Here is an 18,064-nt window from a genome sequence, read left to right as displayed (position 1 = left end):
AGAGAGAAATTAGCTTCTCTCTCCCCCTTCCCTCCTTTCTCCCCACCAATTCCCTGGTGAATCCAGACCCCGTCCCCTGGGGTCTCACACCAGAATAAAAAAAACAATCAGGTTCTTAAACAAGAAAAACTTTTAATTAAAGAAGGAACAAAGGTAAAAATTATCTTTGTAAATTTAAGATGGAATACGTAACAGGGTCTTTCAGCTGTAGACTCTGGGAATACCCTCCCAGCCTAAGTATTCAAGTACAAATTAAAATACTTTCAGCAAAATATAAATTTGAACTCCTTCCAGCCAAATACACATTTGAACTCCTTCAAGCCAAATACACATTTGAACTCCTTCAAGCCAAATACACATTTGCAAATAAAGAAAACAAACAGAAGCCTAACTCGCTTTATCTACCTAGTACTCACTATTTTGAATCTATAAAAACCTGTATCAGGGAGATTGGAGAGAAACCTGGTTGCACATCTGGTCCCTCTGAGCCCCCAGAGTGAACAACAACCAAAAACTAACAGCACACACAAAAACTTCCCTCCCTCAAGATTTGAAAGTATCCTGTCCTCTGATTGGCCCTATGGTCAGGTGACAGCCAGGCACACTGTTCTTGTTAACCCTTTCCAGGCAAAAGAGATATGAAGCACTTTTGTTCTATTAACTCTTACGTTTCTGTTTATGACACCTGCACAAGCGACAACCACTGTTTGAGAAACCCTGAGTTAGACAAAGGGGTGTTGGGTAAGGAGAGTTAGAGTGAGAAGTTTTACATGGGGGATGGGTGGGAATTGGGAAGACATTCAAAAGGAGAGGTATCCAGACCCAGAGAGGTTGGCAGAACTGCTGGACCCTGGAACAAGACCCCAGGGAGGAGGAAATGAGGAGACTGCTGCAGGGAGGGAGGGAGCTAACCACAGTTTGACATGGTCATTTTCTAAATATTCATCAAATAATATACATAAAAAAAAAAAAGCCAGCATTATCTGGGAAAAAATTGGGAACATTATTTGATTAATGTTAATCAACCAGCTCCAGTATTAACAAGGTGGATGAAACCGTGAAAGTTGAAATAATTCAGATAAACATCTAAATGGAAGTCCAGACCTTTGGCGATTTATCCGTTAGTGCTGGTGCCACATAAATGATATTTTCACATATAAGACCCAAAAGTTCTTATCTCTAGCACGCCGTTTTAACAAGTTTCCTCACTTAAATTCTCCAGGTTCCAGATATACAGCTGCTGTTACTTGCATACACTGTAGCACTGATCTTAAAAATTATTCAGCCTCTTGTATATACATATTACATGCACCCACGTGGGGAAGTACACATTTACCCAGAGACTTTGGGCCAGATTCTTAGCTGGTATAAACTGGCATAGCTCCACTGAAGCCAATTTACATCAGCTAAGCATTTGGCTAACTGTTTAGAAACTGCATGGTGTGCTTGTGTCTCTCTGCTCTCTACTAGAGGGAATCAGAACAGCTCAACTGTCACATACCCACATGCATCTGACGAAGTGGGTATTCACCCATGAAAGCTCATGCTCCAATACTTCTGTTAGTCTACAAGGTGCCACAGGACTCCTTGTCGCTTTTTACAGATCCAGACTAACACAGCTACCCCTCTGATACTCAGTTGTGACAGGAACTGCACAGCTCCCGGCTAACCCAGATTTTCTTCAGCTCATGTGGCAGGGACCTGTGCTTTTGGAGCATGATGATTACATTTCTCTCTACTGTCAGTGAAATTCTGAGTGACCAAAGCATGCAGTATAATAAAAACCAAAAAATCCTAGGTGATGATGGGTTTGTTATAGTACATGCAAGTTGTGTGTGCTGCTGGCTACTTTGAATCTTACTAAGATGACAAGAAAGTTAACTCTGATGTCAAGATATGTATTTTTGTCTTGCTTCCATTGAAAGGATAGTTTTTACAAGTATTAAACTTTGAATTACAGACTAATCCATCAGTCACTGATGTTTTCGTAATACTGAATTGACATGAAATGTGAAAGTTCTGTCTTACGATGATGTTGAAAAGGAACATATATTTTGACTGCACACATATAACTTTACTTAAGATCTGTTATAAAAAGCAAGAAGATAGGAGTCAAAGTTAATTGCTTTCATAATTTGAAAGCACTCTGCCTAGGTTCAAAAGTCTGATCACTTCTAAATTAAAGCACATGCATAAAATTGAAGTGCTACCATAAATCCTTGCGTACCAGGCTAAATAACTTAAATGGCTCATTTAAGAATTACACATACCAGGATCTCAGGTAACCTACAAGTTTCAATGAGCCGCTAACCTGAAAGTTGAACCTCAGTAAATTTCCAAACTTGTAACCTGTAAAATAAGCCCTCCTCCTTCAACTGCACACAATCCCAGATAGATGGCTAATGAAGTCTTAGGTCCCAACCCTGAAATTAGCTCTGCATAGGCAGACCCATGTAAGGAGTTCTGTTAGCTTCAGCAGGGCTCTGTGCAGGTGCAGAGCTCATTGAAGAAACCTTGGTTCAGAACCAGTTATTAGCCTTTTACTGCTGCGGGAATTTTCCTACACGACCAGGGCTGAAGCTTGTCTCATTGTCGCACTGACTCTAATCTATTTTCCACATATGATACTGGATATCCACTACAGTTCAAGAACCTTAAAATTCCTCCTTTCTTCCTGGAGATTTCTTGTCCTGTAAATGGAATGCCAGTAAAGAACAGTGTGTTCCCCCAAGGAGAATGCTTCCTTCTTGCAGGACAGATAAAACGTTAATGCTACATGACTGTAAAAGGCAGCCTGTGCCTATATAAAGATCACAAATTAGGGCCCAAGTGTGTAAGATACTGAGTGTCTCAAGGAAAGGGTTTGGCCTATACCATGACTGCATCTTGAATTTTCCATCTCAACCTCACCTGAAGATAGAACTTCATTGTTTAGGAAAGTCATGAATAGATATGCAGAAAAATGCCTTCATATTAGACTAACACCGGTGCAGTAAATCATGTGCCCTTTTATCAGGAAAATCGACTAATCTTAAACTTGAACAAGAATAATAGGATGTGAATTTCACTTACCCAATAACAATGCAAGAGATGGCAGTTCCCAAAAAGGCATATGTTAAAATTGATCCTAAATTACGAAAAAAATGTCTCTGGGGAAACAAAGTGTGAAAAATACAATGTCAAATTTAGCAGAGTTCATCTTAGAAACCTAAATTCAAGTTCAGACACCGATTTTAGGAGTCCCATTCAAGTCATTCTGGCAGTTGCTATAGTAGTTCTTCAGGACTGGAAAAACAAACAAACCACAGGCTTCAAATGTGCTTTTGAAAATATGATCTAAGACCCCCTCACGTTCTGTCAGTGTCTATATGTCACTGATCTTCCCTTTCTGCATCTCAAGTATGAATTGCATAGTCATGTATGAAAGTTAGTGGTCATAATGAAAGCTCAGGTTCTTAATGACCTATGTAAATATTACAATGAATCCCCTCCCTTACACAGATGTAGGTCCCAATTCTGCACGGTAGGAGGACTGCTGCACACATGTGGAGCCTCACTGACTTCAGAGAAGTCTTGCATGGGCACAGCAATCCACCCACACTTTGAAGTGCAAGATCAGAGCCTTACAGAAGCGTAACAGAGAGCAGAATCAGGCCCATGGGTTTGAAGTCTTAAACAGTTATTTTTCATTCTCTTCTCTGATATCAAGTGGCCTAAATAATTACCATGCAAAAGAATTTCAAACTGACGATTACTTAGATTCTTCTCCCCACCAATGTAACAGTGGCACTACAAAGTAGCCATCAGACCAACCCACCTTCTGTAAGAAATCACTTACCTTCTTTAAACTATATCCAGCATGAAATATAATGGGTGGCAGTAAAACATTGAAGAAGATCGAAGGATCAAATGTCATCTGCCAGAAAAGACAAAGATATTGAGTAAGGAAAAAGTAAAGCAGCCATTCAGTTTGTTATGGAAGGTTTTAAGTGAGAGTCAGGCCATTTTAAAATCAGGATTAATCACGGTGTCAGGCTTAATACGTTATTCTCAGAAGTGCGGAAACTGGACAAATTACTCAGAGTTATTATCTGAATAAATACTAGTTTAGAGTTCCCTGCTGCGTGTGCATATAGTACAATATTCAGACATTTTTGTAAAAAAATATTAAGCATAAGAAATAAGTAGTGCTGTCAATACAGAACACAGGCAAATTACATTTTATATGTTAAGAAGAGTAATGAACTAGATGGCTTAGTAAGTTTGGTGGTGGACTGGGGACTCCTGGCTAAGCCACAGATTTCATCCATGATTTTTGGAAAGTCACCCCGTGCCTCAGTTTCCCGCCTGTAAAATGGGATAATACCTTCCTACCCCATAGATGTTTTGCAAAGATAATGATTCTGAGGTGCTCTGATACTGGGATGGCCATACAAGTTGCTACATAGCTAGAAACTGCACACAAAACTAAATTAAAAGGAAAAATAAATCCTTCTTGTGTTTCCTTGTTCCAAATAAAGGAGATCTTCCCTCTCATGGGAGGATATTCTCCATCTTTGCTTATGCTTATTTACTTTTTATTTTGCTTTACCAACTTTAATAATAAAAAACCCCATAAAAGAATGGCAAAACTGGGTCAGATCAATGGTTCATTTAGCCAGTAGCCTGTCTCCCAACAGTGACGAGTGCCAGTTGCTTCAGAGGGAATGAACAGAACAGGGCATTTATGGAGTGATCCATCTCCTAATGTCCCATCTCAGCTTCTGGCAGTCAGAAGCTTAGGAACACACAGAGGATGGGGTTGCATCCCTGATCATCTTGGCTAATTGCCATTGATGGACCTATCCTCCATGAACTTATCTAATTCTTTTTTGAACCCTGTTATAGTCTTGGCCTTCACAATATCCTCTGACAAAGAGTTCCACAGGTTGCCTGCATTGTGTAAAGAAGTACTTCGTTATATTTGTTTTAAATCTGCTGCCTATTAATTTCATTGGGTGACCCCTGATTTGTGTGTTATATGTAGGGGTAAATAACACTTCCATAGTCACTTCTCCACACCAGTCATGATTTTATAGACCTCTATCACATCCCTCCTTAATCATGTCTTTTCTAATATGAACAGTCCCCATATTTTTAATCTCTCCTAAGATAGAAGCTGTTCAGTAATTTTTGTTGCCCTTCTCTGTACTTATTCCAATATTTTTTTTTCAGATGGGACAACCAGGACTGCATGTGATATTCAAGGTGTACCATGGATTTATATACTGGCATTATGATATTTTCTGTCTTATAATGTATCCATTTCCTAATAGTTCCTAACATTCTTAGCCTTTTTGAGCACTGAGCAGCTGTTTTCAGAAAACTGTCTACAATGACTCCAAGATCTCTTTCTTGAGTGGCAACAGCTCACTTAGACCCCATTGTTTTGTATGTATAGGTGGGATTATGTTTTCCAACACACATTATTTTGCATTTATTAATGCAGAATTTAATCTGCCATTTTGTTGCCCAGTCACCCAGTTTTGAGAGACCCCTTTTGTAACTCTTGGCAGGCAGCTTTGGACTAACTATCTTGACTAATTATGTATCATCTGCAAACTTCACCGCCTTACTGTGAACCTCTTTTTCCAGATCATTTATGAATATGTAGAACTTGTCCAAGTACAGATCGTTGGGGGACACCACTATTTACCTCCGTCCACTGTGAAAACTGGCCATTTATTTCTACCCTTTGTTTCCTATCTTTTAACCAGTTACTGATCCATGACAGAACCTTCCTTCTTACCCCATGACTTCCTATTTTGCTTAAGAGTCTTTGGTGAGGGATTCTGTCAATGGCTTTCTGAAAGTCCAAGAACACCATATCCCCTGGGCCACCCTTATCCACATATTTGTTGATGCCCTCAAAGAATTCTAATAGAGTGGTGAGGCATGATTTCGCTTTACAAAAGCCATGTGGACTCTTCCCCAACATATCATACTTATCTATGTGTCTGATAATTCTGTTCTTTAATATAGTTTCAACCAACTTGCCAGGTATTGAAGTTAGGCTTACCAGCCTGTAACTGCCAGGATTGCCATTTTTTAAAATCGGCATCACATTAGCTATCCACCAGTTATCTCATGCAGCCAATGCTGTAATGAAAGAGGTGCTCGGGCTCAAGCAATTTTTTTTTTACTTTCATAACTGATGTGGCAAGCCTAGAGGTGCCAGAGCTATGAACTGCCAACTCTAGAGGTGCTAGAGCTGAGCGCTGGCAAGCCCTAGCACAAATTAAGCACAGCATACAGTGGCAGATTTAAACGATAGGTTACATACTGCAGTTTGTAGTTCTGCAATTTCATATTTGAGATCCTTCAGAACTCTTGAGTGTATACCATCTGGTCCTGGTGACTTACTGTTATTACTGTTTAATTTATTCTAAAACCTCCTCTATTGGCACCTCATTCTGGGACAGTAACTCAGATTATCACCTAAAAAGAATGGTTCAGATGTGGGAATCTCCTTCACATCCTCTGCAATGAGGACTCATGTAAAGAATTTATTTAGCTTCTCTGCAACTGCCTGGTCTTCCCTAAGTACTCCTTTAGCACCTTGATTGTCCAGTGGCCCTACTGATTGTTTGGCAAGCTTCTTGCTTCTGATGTACTTAAATTTTTTGCTGTTAGTTTTTGTGCCTTTTGCTAGTTGCTCTTCAAATTCTTTTTTCACCCAGTTAGTTATACTTTTACTTATATTTGACTTGCCAGAGTTTATGCTCCTTTCTATTTGCCTCAATAGGATTTGACTTCCAATTTGTAAAAGATGTCTTTTTGTCTTGAACCTGTCTCTATTCCTCTGTTGTTTAGCCATGGTAGAATTTGTTGGCTCTCTTACTGGGTGCTGGTTTTTTGTTTTTGTTTTATTTAGGGAAAATAGTTTGTGTCTCTATTATGCTGTTTTTAAAAAGTTGCACTCTTGTGACTGTTCCTTTTAATTTCCATTTAACCACATTCCTCATTTTTCTGTAGTTCCCCCTTTTCAAGTTAAATGCTACTGTGATGGGTTTCTTTGGTCTTCTCCCTCCCCTTAAGAATGTTAAGTTTAATTACAGTATGGTAGCTATTACTGGGTGCCTCAGCTACATTCATCTCTTAAGTGCACCACTTTGGACTAAATCAAGAATTGCCTCTTCCCTTATGGATTCCAGGACTAGCTGCTCCAAGAAGCAATCATTAATGGTGTCTAGACATTTTAGCTCTGCATCCCATCCTGAGATGACATGTTTCCAGTCCATAGGGGGATAGCTGAAATTCCCCATTATTAGTGAATTTTCTGTTTTTGTAGCCTCTTTGATCTCCCTGTGCATTTCACAATCACTGTCACCATCCTGGTCAGATGGCTGGTAGTGTATTCCTATTGCTATTCTCTTATTATTCAAGCATGGAATTTCTATCCTTTCTATGGTACAGTTTGAGTCATTTAAGATTTTTACTATATTTGACTCTGTGCTTTCTTACACATATTATGCCCTCCCCCACCAGCATGACCTAGTTTATCATTCCTATGTATTTTTTACCCTGGTGTTAACCACGTCCTATTTATTTTCACCATTCCACCAAGTTTCTATGATGTCGATGATACTCTAATTCACCCCTTCTAATAAAAAGTTTCCAGCTCAGTCCCTGGAGCAGCTGGTTAGAATTCAGTTTTAAAATTTTCCCCAAACATAGCTGTTTGGAAAAGGGCCTGTGTACCTGTTTAATATTCATTTTTCTAGATTCCATATAAAAATAATTACACAGGAGAATTTTTTTTCTGACTGCATGTACTGCAAACTCAATTTGGGTTCAAAGGGTGAAGCTGGGTTCTCTCAATCTCACATCATCTCCAGGCATAAAGGCCCTGCAGGCTAAATTAGCCCCTTAGCATTGTCTAAGCAAGGGCAGTTTGAACTATAGGGGAATGAACAGAACTGTGCACCAAAGTACTGAGCTGTAATTCCCCCAGATGGGCACCGAGGACAGGAACTGAAAGGTTCCTAGTTTATCTTAAAGTAATCATTTTTTAAGGGAACTACATTAAAGTGAACTAGGAACATTCTACTTGACAGTAAAATAGTTTTGCCAAGATGTGAATTTGCCCTTTCGACAAGAGATCTGGTTGGTGGGAAAATCTGAAATCACACATGTACTAGGAAGCCTTCCCTTTAAACTTCAGATGTTTTGCTGTTTCTCTTAGGAGAGTACATTCATTAGAGGGCTTTTAATGTGCTTGATTATTAACAGTTCAACTACTTTACCAATAACATCCTGTAGCTCTTCATTATCATTTCTGTTCCCATCTGTACTGATAGTGTAGGAAAAACTGCCATGGCAATGAAACTGAAATATCCTCTCAGTGGCACTCATCTATCCCTATGAGACAACAGCTTATTTATCCTCTGCACTGTTGGAGATGCAACACATCATTGTGTGTGGAAATCTGAGAGGGACTAACTCCACCATGGCTGTTGGTATGCCACCTTATGAGGAAAAAGTGGTCTGTCTTGGAAGCAGCAGGGGGTTACATTATATTCTCCATTTTCAATGGATGAGACTCATCTATTCTGCATGGAGCCAGAGTAACCGGAATTTGTTTGGGGCAATGAGCAGTCCACTATTCACTCCCTAAACCAGGGCTGTGCCTCTATTCTACAATCCAACCCTTCCTGCCCTCTAAACTGGGATAGCAGCAGCTGTTACTCCATACACCCTTATGCAAGCTGTTAGGCCCCTGGATCTGTGTAACCCTGGACTGTCAAACCCACTCAAGTCTCTGCTTAGCACCGATTGGGTCCCATACTGAGTTTCCTCACAGAGATGAGGTGGAGGGCTACCCATGTGTTATGCAGGAAGTCAGAATAGCTCAAGGTGATCCCTTCTGGCCTTAAATCGCAATAAAAATACAGTATATGTCCCCCAGCCCTACTAAAGTAATTAGGCAATGCAGAGGTTCTTGCATGGGCTCTTTGCTTTGGGGTGAATTTCACCCTATGAACATATACAGAGAGTATTACTTATGGCATTGGGTGAAAAGAATCAAACAAAATAAGAATCTGCGCCCCAACTTTGAATAGAACCTTTTTGCGGGTTCAAGAATAATTAGTTACCTTTTTTCCAATTGTCACACAATCCTATGCTCCTCATTTCTGCTTTAGGATGAGGAACAGAAGGACCAACATACCAGTGGAACAGCAGGTGATCCAACAAGTATGGGAAGCACCAATAATCTTGTGAAGAAACCTGTTCTCGTGAAACTTCCAGTTCAATTTTTCAGAGCCCATAGTTTTAAGGAGTTCAAATACATTTAGTATAAAGATCTGAACATTGGGGTCCAAATTCAATTCAGACCTCTTTTGAGGTTCATCCAGCCCCGTGCTTAATTTGTAATGAAAAACGTGCCAGGGCTCAAATGATTTTTGTACTTTTCATAACTGACATGGCAAGCCCAAAGGTGTCAGGACTATGAAATGCCAAGCCAGAGGTGCCAGGGCTCAGCATTTGTATTTAAAATAGCTTATCTACTTTAAAAACGTTCTTGTTGTTGATTTTATTATCTGAACATTTCTGGAGCTAGTTTTGCCAGATGTCACGGCATAATCTTTGCTATTCTTCAGGTGTGATTCTCCACTCAGATATTCAGGCATGTCTCACTGCATAGCTTGAAAAATCTCTGACTGTATTTGTGTGCAAGTGAGAGCAACGGTCAACCGCACCATATCTAGGATTGGAGTCAAACCCTGATCATTGCTGGAAGGTTCTCTGCTTTTTTTCAGAGGGTTATTCATTGTGAATATTCTATGCCCCGAGCAACAAATTGCACCGACATAAGCGTTTGTGTATACAGCGCTATGTTGGTGGGAGAGCTTCTCTCGCCAACATAGCTTATGCCGCTCGCAGAGGTGGATTTTTATGTCGATGGGGGAGCTCTCTCTCCCATCAGCATAGAGCATTTTTCACCAGACCGCTGCAATGGCACAGCTGCACTGGTACAGATATGCTGCTGCAGTGCTGTATGTATAGTCATACCCTTAATCACAAACAAAGTTATACCTATGAACAAATGGGAGTGGCTCCAGTCCTGCAAGGTGCTTGGCACCCTTCACTGCACTGAATTCAGGGGTAGCTGTGGGTACTCAGTCTGTGCAGAAGGTGCTCAGTCCTATAGCATTTGATAGGATGAAACCATATGGGTTCTATAGAAATTACTCTCAAAACCTATAAAATATAATGGTTAGTCAAGTCCTTCCTATTGATCTTATGAGTCATCCTACAGAATTCTCTAGCAAGGACGTACTTTTCTATTAAAACAGTTCCAAAGACCAATGGAAGAGTCATTTTTTATTAAATTCTTTTTATAAAGGAATTTGCACCACAAGACCTTGCATTTAAAATTTTAGGATCCAGTCTCCAGAAGTATCTAATAATCCTACAAAGTGCTGAGGCTGAGATCCACAAATGGACTTCAGTGCATAAAGCCCAGTTTTAGGCACCACTGCAATCCATAAAACTCCCGCTCAGCTGCTACTTAACCCTGTAGGGGCCTGAATTTGCTAGATGTCTAAATTTTCTCTAAGAGTTACCCAGGCACCTATGGACACGCTCACTGCTGCCTCAGGCAGGTGCCCACAGGCCTATCTCATGCATAAGCCCCAGGGCGAGCCTCAAACCAGGTGAAGATAGGTTTTGCCCCACCAGTCTTGCCTGTGGGGCCTGATCTGATAGGTGTGCTCAGACCATACCTACCTCCACACAAAACAGCCAGAGAGGGAAAGAGGAACCTTTAGCCTAGTGGTTAGAAGACTCAGTCAGGATGTGACTCAATTCCTTCTTCTGCATCATGAGAAGAAGAGATTTGAACAGGGGTTTCCCATCTCTGAGGTATGTGCCCTAACTGGGCTATGAGACCTTCTGATCTGAGTATCTCGCTCCTGTTGAAGCTGTTCTACTGTATATAAATAATTAAATATGCACTGGGTGAGAGGGAAGGTGATTCTAATCTAGCAGTCAGGGCACTCCTCTGATAGGTGGGAAACCTCTGTTCAATTCCCTTTTTCACATCAGGCAGAGGGCAGCAACTGAACAGGGGTCTTCAACACCCTGGGTGAATTCCCTAACCACAGGGCTAAAGGTTATAAGAGAGGCCACCTCTCCACCACTGTCACACAAGACATGGCTTAGGCATCTGACACCAGGAGAATGTTCCCAGCTGTGAATCCCAAGCAGAAATAGACACTTCCCTTCCATCTAGATTTAGGCATCTAACTCCATGAGGCGGTTGGAACTTAAGATACGTCCCCCCCACCCCATCTGCTATTGGCTAGTTTAGCTAGATCCCTGCTTAGTGGGCTAGCTTTTATGGCTCCCATTCTCTGGGGTCTCTCATTCCCCCCCTACCCCCCCCCCCCCGGCAACACATTGTACAGGAAGCCTAGGAATTAACGCACGGTTTGTGAATTCCACTGGGTGACAGGAAATTTAAAAGTTAGGCACTATAATGCCTAAGTCCTTTTGTGGATATGGGCCTGAGTAACCTTGTCTATACTGGGGGATGGGGCGAGAAGATCAATCTAAGTTACACAACTTCAGCTATGTGAATAACGTAGCTGAAGTCAACATACTTAGATCTATTTACCGCAGGGTCCACACTAGGCTATGTCAATGAGAGATGCTCTCCCGTCGACTCCCCTTGTGTTTCTCTTTAGGATGGAGTGCAGGTGTCATAAACAGATAAGTAAGAGTTAATAGAACAGAAGTGCTTCATATCTCTTTGTCTGGAAAGGGTTAACAAGTTCAGTAAGCCTGGCTGTCACCTGACCAGAGGACCAATCAGGAGACAGGATACTTTCAAATCTTGAGGGAGGGAAGTTTCTGTGTGTGCTGTTAGAATTTGGTTGTTGTTCACTCTGGGGGCTCAGGGGGACCAGACGTGCAATCAGGTTTCTCTCCAATCTCCCTGATACAGGTTCTTATAGATTCAAAATAGTGAGTACTGGGTAGATAAAGCGAGTTAGGCTTATGTTTGTTTTCTTTATTTGCAAATGTGCATTTGGCTGAAAGGAGTTCAAATTGGTATTTTGCTGAAAAGAGTTTAAGTTGTACTTGTATACTTAGGCCGGGAGAGTATTCCCAGTGTCTATAGCTGAAAGACTCTGTACCTATTCCATTTTAAATTTACAAAGATAATTTTTACTGTTTTTCCTTCTTTAATTAAAAGCTTTTCTTGTTTAAGAACCTGATTTTTTTTTATTCTGGTGAGACCCCAGGGGACGGGGTCTGGATTCACCAGGGAATTGGTGAGGAGAAAGGATGGAAGAGGGAGAGAGAGGCTGATTTCTCTCTGCGCCAGGATTACTTTCTCTCAGGAAGAGTCTGGGAGGGGGAAAGAGAAGGAGGGAGGAAGGTGAATTGTCCTCTCTGTTTTGTGATTCAAGGAGTTTGAATCACAGTGATCTTCCAGGGTAACCCAGGGAGGGGAAGCCTGGGAGAGGCAACGGTGAGGGAAAGGGTTTACTTTCCTTGTGTTAAGATCCAGAGGGTCTGGGTCTTGGGGGTCCCCGGGCAAGGTTTGGGGGGGACCAGAGTGTACCAGGCACTGGAATTCCTGGTTGGTGGCAGCGCTACAAGTACTAAGGTGGTAATTGAGCTTAGAGGAATTCATGCTGGTACCCCATCTTTTGGACGCTAAGGTTCAGAGTGGGGAATTATACCATGACAGCAGGAGTTGAGTGGAGAGTGATCTGTGGTCGATTTAGAGCACAGGTGGGCAAACTACAGCCCGTGGGCCACATCTGGCCCATCAGGGGTTTGGATCCAGGATGCAGGATTTCCTTCCCCATGGTGCTGCAGGCCCGTGCCACTCCCAGAAGTGGCCAGCACCACATCCCCATGGCCCCTGGGAGAGGAGGCAGAGGGATCTGTGTGCTGCCTTCACCAGCAGACATCACCTCTTGCAGCTCCCATTGGCCAGGAATGGGGAACCACGGCCAACGGGAGCTTCGGGGGAGATACCCGCAGGTGAGGGCAGTGTGTAGAGGCCTCTGTCCTCCCTCTGCTGCCCCCAGTGGCCACAGGGATGTGGTGTCAGCCACTTCCACGAGTGGAGCAGCGCGGGGCTAGGGCAGGCAGGGACCCTATCTTAGCCCCACTGCATCCACCCCAGAGCCTCTCCAGGTAAGCGGCGCCAGGCCGGAACCTGCACTCCAATCACCTGCCACACTCTAACCCCCTGCCCTGAGCCCCCTTGTGCACTCCACCTCCTCCCACACCTCACACTCCCTCCAGCACCCCAACCCCCTGCCCCAGCCCTACATTCATGGCCCTGCATGCAATTTCCCCACCCAGATGTGGCCCTCGGGCCAAAAAGTTTGCCCACCCCTGATTTAGAGGGTCTTCACTAGACCTGCTAAATTGACTGCCAATGCATCCATCACCACACATCAATCCCCAGTAAGTATAGACAACCCTTTACTGTGTGTTGAGAGGGCTTCCCATCTCGCAGAAGGCACAAAGCATCTCTTAGGATTGGGCAACCCTATAACTAAATTTAAATGCCTATTTCGGATCACTCATTTGGTAACAGCTTTAAAGTCATTTGACATCACCTAGAATTTCTTAAGTACTGTACTAAATTTTACTTCAAGCTGCAGCCTGGATTGTCAAAGGGACACTGCAGTAGGTCACACTCCAGGAGTAAAAGCTCTTTAATAAAGGCTCATTACATATTTAAAATATTATATCATACTTCTTTCAGGAAAAGGAGTAATTATGCTGGGTTCTGCATTCCAGCAGATTAATGGGTATTTATGTGTTTAATTCCAATTAACAAATTAAATTGTGCATAAAAATTCTTTGTTGATAGGAAAGCAGATGCTGCTTGGAGAAACATGTGCTCCCTTCTGTGCTTTTCCTAAATTGTCTGTTTTTTAGTGGGAAACGTTTTGAATCAGATATACAATGTCTGTCAACTGCCGAAACAATTGATTTGGCAGGTGTGGAGCGTTCATATTGTTCTTCATTCTCCGCAGTTACCAGAGAGGACTAGTATGTGTTACAACATCTTAACAAATGGGGGAACTTCCTGGTTAGGGAGCTCACTAGTTGCTGCTTAAAGCATGGCTCTCTATATTTATACCCTCACACAACAAGATGTCAGAAGTCCATGAATCGCTCTCTCTGAAGAAGGAGTAGAGGACAAAAAAAGATCCCTGACTGCCAGAGTAGTGAGTGAGCAGGAAAAGTGTTGAATCTGCAGCAGGAAGGAATCAGAGCCCTGTCTCAGCATGGCAATGAGCCCGTAAAACAGATGGAGAAAAGGAAGTACTAGCAGTCAGTTGGGCCTGTGAACAGCTCAGGGTATATCCATCTGGCTTGAGTTTTAATAAAGAAACAGACCACAAGCCCTTAGTGGTATTACTGGGATCAAAGCCTCCACCTAGGATTCAAAGATTTTGGCTATAGCTAATGTGATTTTCGTTCAACCCTGAACATATTCCGGAGTAGCAGACACGCTATCTAGAAGACCAGTGGGGCAGCCACCAATGGAAGATGAAAAAGCTTTAGAGAAAGATGTCAAAGTCTACATTTTGTTCTAGCAGCAAGTCCAGTATCTACCAGCTGACTTCAGCAAATTGGAGCTTAACTAAAGCATGAGACTTGCCAGAAACAGACTCTATTCTACCAAGGAGAGTGGGATCAAAGGAGTCAATTTCCAACTGACCTACCACCATACTGACAGGACCAAAATGACCTTTCACATGCCAGATAGCCTGCTTCTGAAAGGACACATATTCTTGTCCCTACGAACTTCAGAAAGATACTCTCCAATATCCTGGAGGGACACCAAAGTACAACCAACTGTGGAGCATGAGCATAGCAATCTGTGTGGGGGCCCAGTCTGAATAGGCAAAGTTACACCTCAGTAGAGGCTGCAAGATATGTAACAAGGAGGTGTGGGGGGGCGGAATCTCCAAAACCATTACTCTGTACAGAGCTATCTGAAGACCTTGGCAGTGGATAGCCACAAGATTTATTTTTTCCCATTATTATAGCTGATTAATTCTCCAGATATTTTGACTTAGCTAAACTTACACAGTGTTCCTTGGCACAGGTCATTCAGAAACGAAAGTCAATATCTACACCTCATGGAGTTGCTGTAGTCTGCATATCTGATAATGGGCCTCAATTCACCTCTAAAACATTCCTACATTTTGCACAGGACTTTGATTTTGAACATTGTAGGAGGAATCCACATTGCCCCCAGAATAACAAGGAGGTGGAAAGAGCAGTGCAGACTTTAAAAAGACCACTGCAAAAATCAGTGGCCCCATATAAAGCATATTGGTCAACACCACTTGCATTTGGACTATCTCCATCAGAACTTCTGATGGGAAGACAAATAAGGAAATCTTTGTAGCAACAATACAGATTAAACTGGTCCGACTTGATGGAATTTCAAAAATGGGATGCTGAACTCAAAATTCAACCACCAAAAAGCTTCCATATTCAGCACAGAGCAAAAGCATTACCTGAACAGACAGTGGTGGATTAGCCCCAGGGCCAATAAGGTCTGTGTCCATGGGCCCGGCCAATTTGGGGGGCCTGGAAAAATGGGCACCCCATGTCCTGACCCAATTCCTGCTGCCTAACCAGCACTCCTGCCGGCAGGTGGGGAGCAGGATCAGGGCATGGTGGCTTGCCCTGCTCCCTCCTGGCAGGAGCACCAGGGGGGTGGGAGCAAGCCCTTGGGTCTCAACCCCTCCTGGCAGGAGCACTAGGGGGAACTGCAGGTAGAAGAGGAGGGGAGGGGCCCTCACTTGCTCTGGCCCAGGGCCCCAAAAAATCCTAATCCGCCTCTGTGACAGGAGATGAGGAACAAAGTTTGGATCAAGAGCTCCCAGACATTTGAAACTGTTTTTGGAACTGTTCAGAACTTGGTAGAAACTCTCATATCCTACCGAGTGGAGACTCCAAGAGGACTTCTCCAGAGGAATCAGATTCATCTTCTGTATTTCCCAACACACCACAGAGAGGATCTGGGGCTTGCAAGTACTCTGTAAGGAATTAAGCCCCCTCCTCAGGGAACTCCATGCACAAACTCCACAGAAGTGATAACACAGTCTGGAAGACTGATCAGACCCCCTCAAAGACCTGCTGGGAAGCGGGGGTGCCTATTTTATTGGGAGGGGCAATTGGCCAGGGCCTCTGGGCACGGTCCCTGTTGGCCCCGTGGCTAATCCGTCACTGGTCTTCACACAATCTTGAAAATGCCAGCACTTTGTGGGTTAATCCTGTGCATTGCACTTGGCCTCTTCGACAAAAAGTGTTAATTGAAAGTGGCAAATTTTAATAATTTTGGAAAAAACTTTATCATAATCACCATTCCTGCAATTTGTGGAATTAAGTTATCTGAAAAACATTTTTTCAAGTAGGAAGCAAAACAACATTTTTCCCTATTCCATTTTAATGTGTAGTATTTTGCAAAAGTTTTGAGGCATAAATCTATATTGAGCCAGATCCTCAGCTGGTATAAATTGCTATACATCTACTGACTTCAATGAAGTACATCCCTTTTTATCATATATGTATGAAATCTATCTAATCTGTACGAAAAACTACAACGCTAAGGATTTGAACTCAGTATGACAGATATGTTTAGCTGGTAGGAAAAACAGATTTTGCATAACAGCCATGGGAATTTATGGATCTTGCCCACATTATCTCCTGCACAGAAATCCACTGAGCACAAAAGAGAAAGAGAGAACTCTTCATTCTGTCTTGATTTCTTCTTGTACTGCTCTGACTTACGCCAGCTGGCAGCAGTCCCTAAAGGACCGTACATCAGCTGAGAATTGGCAGAACACAGTTCCATTCTAATTCCACTCTGAAGAAGACCCCAAAACCCCTTCCCTCCCTGACATTTCCCCTACAGCAGGGTGGGCTGAATTGTTGACATGAGAGCTGCTATAAACCGGATTTACACCAAGAGAGAGCTCTCACTTCCTGGTTTAGTCAGGTCCAAGTGCAGCGGAAAGAGGCCAGAATACAGGATGGAATCTAGCCCACTGCTTTGGCCGCCATATGGAACACATTTTGTTCTACAAGTGCCACTGCGAAAAACAAAAAGACATGTAATAAAAATGGAATATTGCTTAGAGTTCAAACAAAGTGCATTCCTCAGTGCATTCCAAGTCCTATATGTATGAAACAGATGTATTTTTACTGTGTGTTTTGCTTCTTGAAACAAAAGACTGGGGAAGAAAAACAATGTACATTTTCATTATAAAATAAGACGTTCATTAAAATGATTTCTCAAAAGTGATGTTAGTATGAACATAGGTCTGAACAAAAATTTAAAAAATGATCGGCCTTGCTATTGCCAGTATAGTGTCTGTATTCTCCATCAAATTCAGGCCTGCAGAGATAGTGTTCTGCTTTTTTAACTTCATTTCAAGTAACTCCCAGTGCAACAGAATCCTGTTTACAGCCTAGCACTGAGAGACAAAAGACATTATAATAATAAGCCTGTGTAATTCATTCTTCTGTCTGGGGGCGCTCCTATATTAATATCTTTAAAAGTGACAGCATGACATTAGCATAATGGCTTGCTCCTCCTCTGTCCAGATAAAGTGCTTTAAAAAAAAATGGCTACAATATACTAGATGGATTATTTAGCTTTATAGCAAGCAGACCTGACTGCAAAATTGCTTCCGTCTTCTTACCAACAGATAACTTGATTTGATAAACAGGAAGTGAGAACTCAGCAAAAAATATTTTTTTTACACTGTTCTGCTTACTTTGAGTTATTAGACTAATGTGAACCGGCTGGCAAATAATGGGATGTGGTAAATTTAGCTCCGCTGACAACTTTATGGGAAATAAGATGGAGAAAGAACTTTTTACCACTAACTCTTCTAAACCGAGTGTCTCAAATGTCATATTAACATGGGAATTAAGTCAGTAAGTAAATTAGATTAACCTTATTTCCATAGGCAACAGAAATCCTAATTGCATATTTTTATTATTCAAAACAATGCTATGA

General features: G+C 42.2%; 1 protein-coding gene across 1 annotated transcript in view; it reads right to left on the bottom strand.

Moving 5' to 3' along the window:
• Window positions 1–18,064, bottom strand: part of SLC9A9 (solute carrier family 9 member A9) — a 340,359-nt gene that overhangs the window by 309,197 nt on the left and 13,098 nt on the right. The window contains exons 3-4 of the mRNA XM_030575042.1: window positions 3,839–3,916; window positions 3,073–3,149 (exon numbers count right to left, since the gene is read on the bottom strand). Of these exons, the coding sequence (XP_030430902.1) occupies window positions 3,073–3,149; window positions 3,839–3,916 (155 nt within the window). The remainder of the gene's footprint in view (window positions 1–3,072; window positions 3,150–3,838; window positions 3,917–18,064) is intronic.

This window comes from Gopherus evgoodei, chromosome 9, assembly GCF_007399415.2.
Source record: "Gopherus evgoodei ecotype Sinaloan lineage chromosome 9, rGopEvg1_v1.p, whole genome shotgun sequence".
Lineage (NCBI taxonomy): Eukaryota > Metazoa > Chordata > Testudines > Testudinidae > Gopherus > Gopherus evgoodei.
The sequence above is the reverse complement of the archived record's forward strand: the minus strand, read 5'-3'. Positions and strand labels throughout refer to the sequence as shown.